Source organism: Rhinolophus sinicus, chromosome 17 (genome assembly GCF_057876585.1).
Source record: "Rhinolophus sinicus isolate RSI-liver-muscle chromosome 17, RSI-T2T, whole genome shotgun sequence".
NCBI lineage: Eukaryota > Metazoa > Chordata > Mammalia > Chiroptera > Rhinolophidae > Rhinolophus > Rhinolophus sinicus.
Window position 1 is genome coordinate 19005023 of NC_142517.1, and position 12417 is coordinate 19017439.

At 35.0% G+C, this 12417-nt stretch overlaps 1 protein-coding gene across 2 annotated transcripts in view; it reads right to left on the minus strand.

Annotated features, from left to right (window-relative positions):
- The window catches only part of NCAM2 (neural cell adhesion molecule 2), a 446058-nt gene that overhangs the window by 169067 nt on the left and 264574 nt on the right, over positions 1 to 12417 (minus strand). For both annotated transcript variants that reach the window (XM_088794499.1, XM_088794500.1), the window contains exon 5: positions 6863 to 7000. In XM_088794499.1, coding sequence (XP_088650625.1) covers positions 6863 to 7000 — 138 coding nt within the window. The remainder of the gene's footprint in view (positions 1 to 6862; positions 7001 to 12417) is intronic.

Here is a 12417-nt window from a genome sequence, read left to right on the forward strand (position 1 = left end):
GTGTGAATGAAATACTGACATGGCTTCCTAAATTATCCTTTAGTGCAGCACATTTTGAAAAACAAAACTCATGAATGTCTCTATAGAATAAAAGCCACGAATTGTGGTCAATGTCATTCATGTTACACACATGTGAGATGGTACCTCAAAGGTGCCTTTTATTTTTCTGATTAATTCTATGAAAAAAAAAATACATTAGTGCAGTACCTTGTGGCCCTCTACAGATTTCTTGAATTTTATTTGTTGTGTTATGATAGGATTCACTTCTCTACATATAAACCAACTGTTGGAGAAAAAACTACAAAGACCAATCTCTGCATGACCAGCCATGTCTCTACATGACCAGGTAGAGTTTCCATTAAAGGGATAGGGGAGTTCAGTTAGGGATCTGATTCAAACCATGAGAAAATTCTGCCTTCTCTTTTAATCAAGGATTAAAATGACTACGTTGTAAAATAAATACATACTTTTCTACAGCCTTTCAAACAGGACATTATACCACTGTAAGTGTACTTAGGAAATTCTGGGCAGAAAAAAAAAAAAAGATTGAAGAAAAAGTAAGAAACTATATTAACCATTCACATTGATTATTTATCTTGAGGAGAAAGATGTACTTAGGTCTTTGAAGGTGATCTATCTATCAAATTTTTTTATTATCTGAAAATTTCTAAGTTATGGACTGGCCATGAGTTAAGGAAAAAATATGTTTTTTTTTTACAAATACTTATTTATTAACCCTTTGGTTAATTATGTACTGTATATTATGTTATAAGTTACAAATTCCTTCACAATTTGTAGTCATTAAACTGACTTAAAATATTTATTTGCATTGTTGTCAATTGCATGATTGACACACAAGAGGCTAGTTCCCTTTGTATTCTTATATATGCTTTATATTACATAACATTACATACAACTTAAAGAAAAAGTCTGACTTTTCATTTTTTTAATAACAAAATGATTTTTCCTAGTTTTCTTACCTTTAAGAAGTGGCTAGAAATAGGTAGGGATACCAAATCATTGCCTGAGTATCACTCAGTAATAAAAGCACTACACAGTCACACACCTATTTGGACACATTCCCCGGACCATGGTCATCACGGTTGATTTTAATGTTCAAACAAAGGCTATAGGCACAATTGCTTTAAAATTATACTATTAGGTGTTTATATCCACTCTCAATTGTTCCTGCTTCCGTTATCCCAAGTTTGAACTGTAGTTAGTTCATTAGACCATTCTTCACAAATTTATAAAAGATTTCGAAAATAATGAATCATTATACCTTAAAAGAACATTTTATAAAAATAACTCTATATTGGCAATATTTTAAATTGCAAAGTTATTTCCATGTCTTTTATCAATATGGACATTGTCTGAGTAGTTTTGGAGAGTATTTTATTTAACTAAAGGCTAGGAACCCGATGGTGGGGGGATGGACATACATTAAAACAAGGGAAATTATTTTGGTCCTCTTTTAAAGAATGTACCCATGATTTGTGTATAAGTGTGTGTGTGTGTGTGTGTGTTGTGTGTGTGTGTGTCTGTAGTATAATTAATGACGAGAAAAAAAAAAGCAGTTCAAGAATTGGTAGAAAAGATGGCTAGCCAGTTCAGCAAATATATAATAATAATATAATAACTTATAATAATAAAATTAAGGCAGCCACTGAGAGATTAATGAAATGAAAAGAAAGGCTTAGGCATTTTGGAAAGTTTACCTTAAGATCCAATAAAGAGCATGCGTAAGCAATAAAAAGTGGAAAATATTTGAGAAATGCCAAGCATACATTAATATTTCCTAGGTGAAGGTAGTCAGATGATTGGAAATATAGTATCAAAGTCATGTGTCAAGATTTCTCTCTAATTGCCAACCAGGCATACTTGTTAATTTATCCACATCCTCACCCATTTTTGACTCATTTCCTCCAGGCTCAGCAAAAACATCCTCCTTATGTTCAAGGTAAAAGTTGCTTACAAATGCCCTAAACCCTGAGCACTTCCTCTACAGCTTAATTCAACTTTGTAAAGTTTTCCATTTAATAGTGGATTCCAGCTGAGGTAACAGGTGTTGGATCTTCAGTGCCCTGCATTCTTTAATAATTTCCATGTACCTTTATTCTTCAAATTATTACAGTCTGAATTTTAAATGGGCAACTCAAACGATCAAGTTTACCCAGCTGTCTCTTGTAACCTTGCAGCTGCCAACTTCAGTAGCTATATTTAGGTTCAAGCCTTTACTGATCACTTCTGCTTCCATTTACTACACTGGAAGCCTAGAACCCACACGTCCTCACATTATCCTGATTGCTCTGGCCTCTGTATACACGTGTGACATGAAGTCTTTGCTTCAAATACTACTTGATTATACACATTCCTCTTCATTTCTTTAGCTTTTGGCCCAGGCCCTCATTCTCTCTTATTTGCACCCATTTCCTTTCCTTGACTCCACCCTTCTGCAAAGTCCCTTGCTCTCTGGCTTCCCTGATCTTCAATGGCTGCTCATCTTTGACTCCTAGAAGAAAGTCTCTATTCCTTCATAACCTGGCTCTGCCTGCTTTCCAGCGACACCCCCAACTAATCCCTAAGGTAACTGACAAACACCACCGGCACTTCCTCCCCAAATATTCCATTTCAGTAACAGTTATTAGATCTCTTTTCATATTCTACATGCTGCGCTTTGGGAAATGCTGTTCTGTGTGCAATATATATTCCCTCTCTCTATTCTAATAAACAACAGTTTCCATCAATAGATGAAATGCTAAATAAGTCCTTTCTTGATCTATAATAGGTACCCCTTCTTAATATAAAATAGTCTGTGAAAATCTATAAAAATTGCACCAATTATATGCTATATTTTCCAGCTACTCTAAAAACAATAAGGGACTTTAGTAAAGTCGATTAAGTTATCAAGATCAAACTATAAGTGCCTTGAGGGAAATGATGCTCTACTGACTTATCGGTATCTGGAGCATGTCACAGTGTAAATAACACAGCCGGGACTTCACATGTGCCTGTTGAATGAATATACAAATGTAATATAAATTAACATTGGAACTTCAAAAATGAATATTAAAGATTCAAAAATCTTCAGTTGCAATTTCCCACATTTTGATGAAATGATGAAAAAAATTCCTAAGAAATGATTATCATCAGTGAAAAGTAGGATTTTAAGATGTCTGAGGCACTCTCAGGGTAGTGATTTCAGAAGTACCCCTATGTCAGATAGTATTCAAATTGCTTAAATAGAAAAAAAAGCAACTGGCATTGCATTTGTCTGCTTTACTGTGAAAAGAAATGACTCTAAAATCTCAGGGCTTTAAAAAATGTGCCTTCTTATTATTTCCGTTATGTGTCTGTGCCTGCAGATCAACTGTGGCTCTTGACCATGTGTCTTCATCATGGTGCCCAAGGTGAGGGAGAAGCTCCTACTGGGGTCCTGTTAGTTTCATAGCAGAAGAAAAGAGTAAGGGAAGAAGCACATGATTCTTCCTGAAGCTTGATTTCAGCCATAGTGTAGATTATGTTTGCTTATATACTGTTGGCCAGAGCACGTCACATCATCAGTGGGGATGGGGTAGGGACGCATATTCCTCCCACTGGAAGCACCATACTTCCAAGGCTGTGAGCAGTTTCAAGGGAAGCAATATAAATATTTGTGAAAAAACTATACACCGGCATCGAGAAATGTAGTGAGAAAGTGATAGTGTTAAAAATAAAAACTTAACATTTAGTATCACTGGTGCTACAGAGGAAACTAGTGAGGATATCTTTCAACTAATTGTTGAAAAAATAGAGCATATGTTGGAAGAAAGAAAACGTGAGGGAAACGTTTTCAAAGAACAAACGATGGAAGAAAGAACAAAACTTCTTCCAGAGACGGGATTTGGCAAGGAAGCAGTACATGTGAAGAAACTGCACTGGAGCATTGGGACTTCAGTATACTTGAGGGAGAAGAAGATGAACAAAAAAAGTCCAGAGCGAAGTCCAAATTCGGTAGGATAACAATCAGCTGCAATTAAGAAACAGGACTTATACGTTGGGAAGAAGGGCACACAATATGTTAACCTGTGTAACTGAAGAAAAAATAAGAATATGGATAAAGGAATTGCTTTTGTTTTATTATTTTTGCAGTCTCAAACTTTTCACTGAAAAAACTTCAGAAAGTTTTATAAGAAAAACTTAATAAGGGGATCCGTTTAAAGAGAGCTCAAGACTTAACAGGAGCCTGTTAGCAGGACAAGAGTCAATAAGACTGGAGTGGAATGATTTTCTGGCTGAAATAACGGTAACATGTGAGGAAAAGCACCGATGTCTGGCGGCATTAGTCAATGCATTCCCTTGACAGTGTACAACTGCATCATCCAGAAGGGAAATAAATCGATGGTTGATTTTGTGAACACTGTTGTTTTCAAGAAAAGAGGTTCCAACAATCCAAAGATATGAGAGTTTGTGATTACGAAGGGAAAAATGTGACTAATTAGAAATGGAGATAAAGCGCTGTTCGAGCAAAGGAGGTCAGGTTAGGATCTACAGTTGAATCTGTTAGAGGAAAGTGGGATGTGGAAGGAGGTTGATGTGCTTTGGGAGCGTCAGGGTGTGGGAGACAAACAGGACATAATCTGCATGACTGATTGGAGAAGCACGAAAGAACACATTCCGGTGTTTAACTCCTGTGAACCCTGAAATCACAAATATAAACCTATAGAACTAAATATTCCAGGGTGCATCCAGACTGCGACGGGCTTGAAGATTCAGACTTTCTTAATTGAAAGCACTCATACCTGACTAATCCCCCCTTCCAAATAAATGTAATCATAAATAGACAATCACAGGTAGGTTAATATGGAGACAGATTAAAACATGTTATAAATGTCTTAAAGTAGCAATCATGAGAGCAGACCAGACATAAATGGCTGACATGCTATGTCTGCGAGATGACATTTCCTTTTTACTATCAGACTCCAGTTTTTAGTATAATGATTTTAAATGCCTATACATATATGACGTATTGATAGTAAATATTTACATATCTTAAACTTTATAAAGAACTTTGCATATATGTATTAATTAATACTATAAGCCTCGTTTTCATAAGAGAATACTGAGCACCAGGATTTGCCCATTACAGTATATACTTCTATAAACCACATTAAAACAAAAGATGGTAGGAAATAATAATTAACAACAATAATTAAGGTGATAACTGACAAACTAAACAGCTACTGTAAGTTAGCATTGCTTATAAAAAGAGAAAGAAATTAGAGATGCTTATAGATACAGACACAGATACACAACTCCATATTTAAGCCTGTCCTTCATGCACTGAAATCTTGTTATGTTGAAGGTCAAAACCATTATTCACTGTAGAATGCATAATAAGTACAGAGTCTTACCTGTCTCTGTACCTCTAAAAAAGGCTTGGGAAAACTAGATCTCCTTTGAAGGCCTGGCACTTTGGTCTCCCCCACAAGCATGTGCATTTCTACCAGCCTGCCTAGTTTCCATGTCCATACCACCCAGTCTATTGCATTATGTTACTCACAAATCCCTTTGAATTATAGACTTGGAGAAAAAAAGATAGCAGGGATTTAATATTTTCTTTCCCCTTTAGCATAATATTGTGGTTAAAATACCTTTGTTCCAGGAAAGGAAAGACCAAGTAAATAACTCTTTTTAATTCTGTACGATATTCCCAGTGTTCTCCTGACTCTTCAAGAAACTGGAGAGATAACTCATGGGGAAAGAAGGGTAGGATACGGACGAAGACACATTTATTTTTCCTCGCCCTTTCCTAACTCACGGATACTAGTGGCTAACTCTTTAATTCACATGTTGTCTATTCTGAAAAGGACACATCACATTCTGCTTAGAGAATCGTGTGATTATAGTTAGTGCTTATTTGTTATTTTAAAAGAGAAGAAAACCTAAAGATGCACTTATACAGTGTTGCTGCCAGTATTTCCACATGGCTGGCAGGATGGTTACGGAAGGCAAGCTGGATCATCAAAAGTTTCCCAAGCCATGAGAAGTGGTTTGATTTTTTTCTTGAAGATAATGAGAAACATTGAAAAATTTAAAGGTTGAAAGGTTTGGTGGAGAAGAAGTTGGAATTGTGAGATTGAGAGCAGAGAAAACAATGTGCAGCAGCAATTCAAGGGGAAAACAAACAAACAAACAAACATTTGGAAAGGATAGTACTCTTATGGAAGCCAGATGACAGAAAAAAAGAGGAAATTTAAGAGATGTTAAAGAAATACAATGGGCATGTCTTGAGAACAAATTTGAGTACCCAAATGGAGACATAGGATAACATGAATGTATCTGCTGGTCTCAGAGCACGTTACGCTGACGCAAGCAGAGGATATAGTAGGGGATATGCTAGCCAAGTTTGGATGAAGAGATGCCATCGTGATGTCAGAAACTTAGCAATGTCCATTAATATTTGAAAGGTAACCTTATAGATTAAAGTATTAAACCAGAGAAAACCTGTAAATACTCTTCAATAGATTAGTTTAAGCAACAAGTATTTCATGTAATACCATATGATGATATTCAAAGTCAACTCAAGTATAATACTTTACCATGCTTCATTTGGAAATCTGTCAACAACTACAAAGTCAGCAAAGGCAAGTATTCCTTTATAAACTCTTTGTAAAAGGGGATAACAGTGTCAAGTAGGTCATGGACCCTGCCCTTGAGTCTACAACACAATGTAACAGATGCTATCATAGAGGTGGAAAGATTTCCTCCAAGCACAGAAGTTTATTAGGGAACCCATGAGAGCTCAGTTCACATGGTTGCCTTTTTAATAAACATATTGTTAAAATGAAACAATGAAATATGTACACATTACTCTGCTTACCATTAACAATAACGATGATATCACGGAAATCAATTTCTCCCCTCGCCTCCACTCTTCCTTCACATCTGTATATACCTTCATCACTTTTATTGATGTTGAGAATCTGCAGATTATTGTTGGCTAACATAGCAAACCGATCTGGAAAGTAAGCAAGGGGGAGGAAATGATATCAGTAACTGAAGGTGGAATCCAGTGTGCTCTAAATTGCCAAGAGTTAAAATAAGGCACTTGTCTGACATTATCAAACATTTCATCAACAAACAATCCAAATTTGAAAGTAAAATGTAATTTCATGACTTCAATTTTTCCACTCCACACTGCCTTATTACACCTTTTTTCTAAAACGCAAAGATTTTCTAAAATGGTTAGGCTATTATTTTCCCCTCGGTACTTTGAATGCAGAAATAATACGTGAAAGAAAAATGAGGGGAGATTAAATATTGCAGACACGAAAACATTTTGGCTGCAAATATTATATGTAGCAACTTGGGTATGGAAGAGGTTTAAAAACTTGATTGACTTTCTTTCCTCACACAATAATTAAACTGATAATTTTGCATACCCTGAGGAGGCAGATAAATGATACAATAATATTCACGTCACATAGAGGACATATAAAATGGTCATATCTCAAAATCATTTCAAGGATTTTCTTTTTTTCTAAATACAAGATAATCCATTTTAGGAATGACTAGATTAGGCTTCATTAATTTTATTTCAAGATTCCATTTTATGTGTGAGTGTGTGCCCATGCATACATACAAAAATAAGCTGTTATACCACATGCATTAACTGATTGCTTAAAATAATTTGGCTGGCCTCAGCAGGATCTAGGCCTGACATTATTTTCCATAATATCTGGCTTTAGTTTTTAGTCTTTGCAATTTTGTTGCAGTATTTAGACCGTTTCCCTTCTTATCAAGTAAAGAATGTTCTGACATCTAGTCCTATTATGAAAAACGTTGTAAAAGCAATAACCTAAATTTCATTAGTTAATGCATCTATAGATATCACTGAACATCATGTGTTTGCTGGCAATAGATTTGAGATACGCTGGTGAATAAAACAGACACACCCTCAACATCCTTGGTACTTTTGGTAAAGTAGAAATGCCATTAATTTAAGGTGCTCACCCCTGAGATATTCCCCCTTATACCGTAAAAGGTCACTCTTTGGGGCTGTTCCAATGATGAGTGCACTTCCCCTATATGCTGGCTTGATAGACAGGTTACAGCAAACACAGAAGCCACATGAGTGAAACATGGAGCCTCCCTCAGCCTGGATTGCTGAATGGATGCATGGTGAAGAACCCTGCCTCTACCTCTGCTGCCAACAGGACTTGACAGATAAACAGCTATGATATTACGCAGTTTGGGATTCAATTCAGGCTTGAGGTTCCTTTGCCATAACAATTTCTTGGTGCAAAGGGAGAAGTCTGGGATAGAAATACAAACAGGGAAATGACCAGGGAGGTCACTGAAACAGGTAAGCAAGAGATAATTAACAGAGAATGGACATGTACAGACTCAGAGGCTTCCTCAGAGAGAACAATATTGATTATAAACCTACACACACAAGATTTGCAGGCAAGAAGGTATAAAGTTGACCATAATGTTTATTTCTTTTTTAGACTGACCCTAAGAAGAGTGGCAAAAAAGTTTATGCAGATGTTTTCCCATGGTAAATTTTCTCACCAAAACAAACACTGGAGAGAAAGAAAGAGCACCTGCAATAAAATTTAAAGTACAACTCAGAATAATTCCTGGAGTAACTCAGAATTCCCAAAAATTTATGTTTCAAAGACCCTGAGTCAAGCACATGGCTAGAGATGACAATGAGAAGCAATTATAAATAAAAAAGTTCAAACTTAGAGAGAGACACACCTAATCATACCAAGATCATTGTAATAACATATATAGGATATATATATATATATATATATATATATATATATATATATATATATATATATATATGGCATCCTTTAACTATATAATTTTCTTTATAATTTATTGAATTAAGAAGAATAGAAAGGGGAGGCATTATTTTAGTCAAGAAGACAGTGCTTGATATAACAGAATTAGAATCTACATAATACCTATTTTTGATGGAATAAATCAGTGTTTCTTCTAACTGCAAAATTGTATTTCAAATGGACATTTTAATACATCATTTCTACTGTCTGACAGAAAACATAGAACATTAGGAAAACAGTCACAACCTGCTAAATCTCAATACATACCATTCTATATGTTGAAGTCTATACATTTTTTTATACAGTAAACAAACAACGTGAAAATTGCATGTCAAATTCTAAGTATGTATGTACATACATGGAATGATGCTAGCAAACTATCAGACAAAAATACGCCATTAATGTGTTTGAAGAAAACATTTCAAGAAAGCACTGCTTCAAATAATCATGCATAACTATGAATATTAGATATTAGAACTATTTAACTATAAGAAGTTATCTATTAGGTTGGTGCAAATGTAATTGCGGTTTAACAGATTAAAGATAATTGCAGAAAACCACAATTACTTGTGCAGCAACCTAATACTTCTCTCAATTATACAGTCACCCAAATTTTCATTATTGCTCTAAGAAAAATAAATGAGTTCATATAATACCCAATAAGCTATCTGCTTTGTGCGTCTTTAGACAGGTTATTTCCTAAGTCCTCTCCTCTTCTCATTCCACAGTCATCGATGGCTTGTCTCACCTACTCATATAGTCTCAATTACTAGCTATATTTTGAGACTACAATTTTCCTTCAGACCAGACCATTATGTCCACGACAGAACAGTTTAACAGTCTACCAGATGTACCTACTGAGTACAGTTGTAAGTACTTCATGTTTAAAATTTAGCTCACTACCTCTACTTGAAATTCCACATATGGTACTTTCCAGTTCTGTCTTCAAATGTCTTTCCACTGAACTAGTCACCCAAGGTAAATATTAAAAGACATGAGACTATTTGCATAAGTCAAATTCCTTGAGTTATCCTTGATTTCACTATCTCCCTCAGTTTTCCTATCCAATCAAATTCCAAATCTTATCACTTCTCCCGTTGTCCCTGCTTAGTCTAAATCTCTTTCTCTCTCAGCAGTTATTTCATTTAGGATTTGAATTGCTCTCAGTACCTAGAGTTCGCCTTGACTCCCATTCAATTCATTCTCCTCACTGAAGCACTAATATCGTTCTCAAATACATGTCAGGTCATGTCACTGCCTTGATTAAAATCCTTCAGTGAAGTCTCCTTTGGATAAATTCCAAATTGCTTAGCTGCACAGACATCAAGGCTGTGCTGCTTGGCACAACCTTCCTTTCCAACTTCCTTTTTTATTAGCCCTTTGTTAACAAATCGTACCTTATATTTATTTATTACTAAAATTCCATTATAATGAACTTATTCCGGTTTCTGGAAAGTGCTATTCATACTGTCTTTCACCTCTGGGACACTACGTATAGTGTCCTCTCTACCCAAATTTTCCTGGCTATGCCCTTTTCATATGTAAAGGTCACTTTTCTCTTTAGCAAGCAATTTGGACACCCTCCTTTGCCCTTACTGGTTTAGGTGTTCTTCCTTTATCATCCGCTATCACTGCACTTAGACCTCAACATACCTTGTTGTCACTGATTTATCTATTTATATTTTCCATTTCATTATTAGTATTCTGAAGGCAGTGAACGTGTTTACCTTGTTAACCATGAATAATCACCATCCAGCATACTAGATGGCATATACTAAGTTGTTCAACAACTGTGGAATAAATTTTATACTGGAAGTAGATCACATAAAAATTCTATTAAACATGCTTTGATCCCTAGGTTCTAATGTGGAAAGTGTACTTCATTAGGCAATGATCAAAGCATTTAAGATGTTTCAGAGATAAGTTTCAAACTGGCTGAGGTTAAATGGGCATCTGTAATAACATGTCCTTCCATTGGGGTGACTCTAAAAGTCAAGACGTTCAACTTTTAGAATAACCGAATGGAAAACCTCCACTTCAAACATTCTGCTGGCATTTTAATTCTGAATCTCTGCCACACAGCTGCTACCAAAAAGCATGGCTAATAAGATGGAAATTTCCAAACCTTCATTGTTTCATCTGGAGCCTCTACACTTTACTCCCGGAACACATTAGGGCTTCAGAAAGTTACCTGGACACATCACATTATTCTAAATCCCCCGATACATGCCTTTCATAGTTATCAGCCTAGGCTTACGTCAGCAGCTTTAATAAAGAGACCACAAAAGGTATAATCAAATGAAAGAATATTACAAATCCATTATAAACATATAAATTGTTGGGTAATGAACTACAGCACAAGTTCCTCCGATATTTAAAGGTTAGAAAATTTGTCCTGCCTTACAATTCATCTGCATCTTTTATACCCCAGAGAGAAAAAAAAAAAAAAAAAAGTACCTTTTAATTTTTTTTTTTTTTGGCCTGTCATGCAACTCTATGTAACATTTCATGTTTTACTCTAGTCTAATCACTTCCCCTACATTGGATTTTCTAATTCTAGATATCATCCGAATGCATATAATTTTGGTAAAACCAATTCCCGAGATTTAAAACCTCACTGAGAAAAATATGTCATTTATTGAGAAACTGATATATAGCCAAATATTTTATTCGCTCATTTAACAGATATTATATGCATAATGTCTTATTTAAAACTCACAACTGTTTTTTATTTTATTAGTTTCAGGTGTACTACTATATATATATATACACATATATACACACACACACACACCCTAGTATATAGCATACATACCAATATGTGTGTGTGTGTGTGTGTGTGTGTGTGTATGTATATATTCACAGATGTGGAGTACAGCATAGGAAATACAGTCCCAATCATTTTTTATAGATGAAGAATCTGAATTCGGTACAGAGAAGTTAGAAAAGTTGTTCAACGCTTTAGGGCCCAGGAAAGGAGTAGAGCCATAATCGAATTTCAGCTTGACATCATTCTATTCTGGGATACTGGGAAAACAGTGTGTAAGCTGTATCATAGAGACACCACTCCTTCAGCACTACTATACTTAACCAGTGATCTTTGTTTTGAGGCTTTTGTTCTATGCAGCTTTTTAAAAATATAATTTATTTCAAATCCTTCTAATAACTGAGGTTTACAAACCAGATGTACACTTGAAGCCCAACATTAGGCAATCTGAAAATGTTTAGACATTGTCATTTAAGTGCCATAGAATAACCACCTTTTCTTTATTATGGAGAGGCAAAAAGCTGAAAATATATTGCACAATTTGTTCATGGGATTTGTTAATGAAACATAAAGCTATTATCCTAAAATAAAGTAAGAGACAATAAAATATTATTTCTCAGTAAATTATAATAGAAAAATGAGTTTTAGTCAATAACTGACAGGCATTGAAATGCCAAGTCCAAAAATTCTCTCTAAAATAAAAAAAAAGACTATTAAATGATTTTGACATGTTTTCTGTATATATTAAAAAACAGATACTCTGCTTTTTCTCCTTTATGCTGTGAAACTTGCATCTCTTATAAACACAAAACA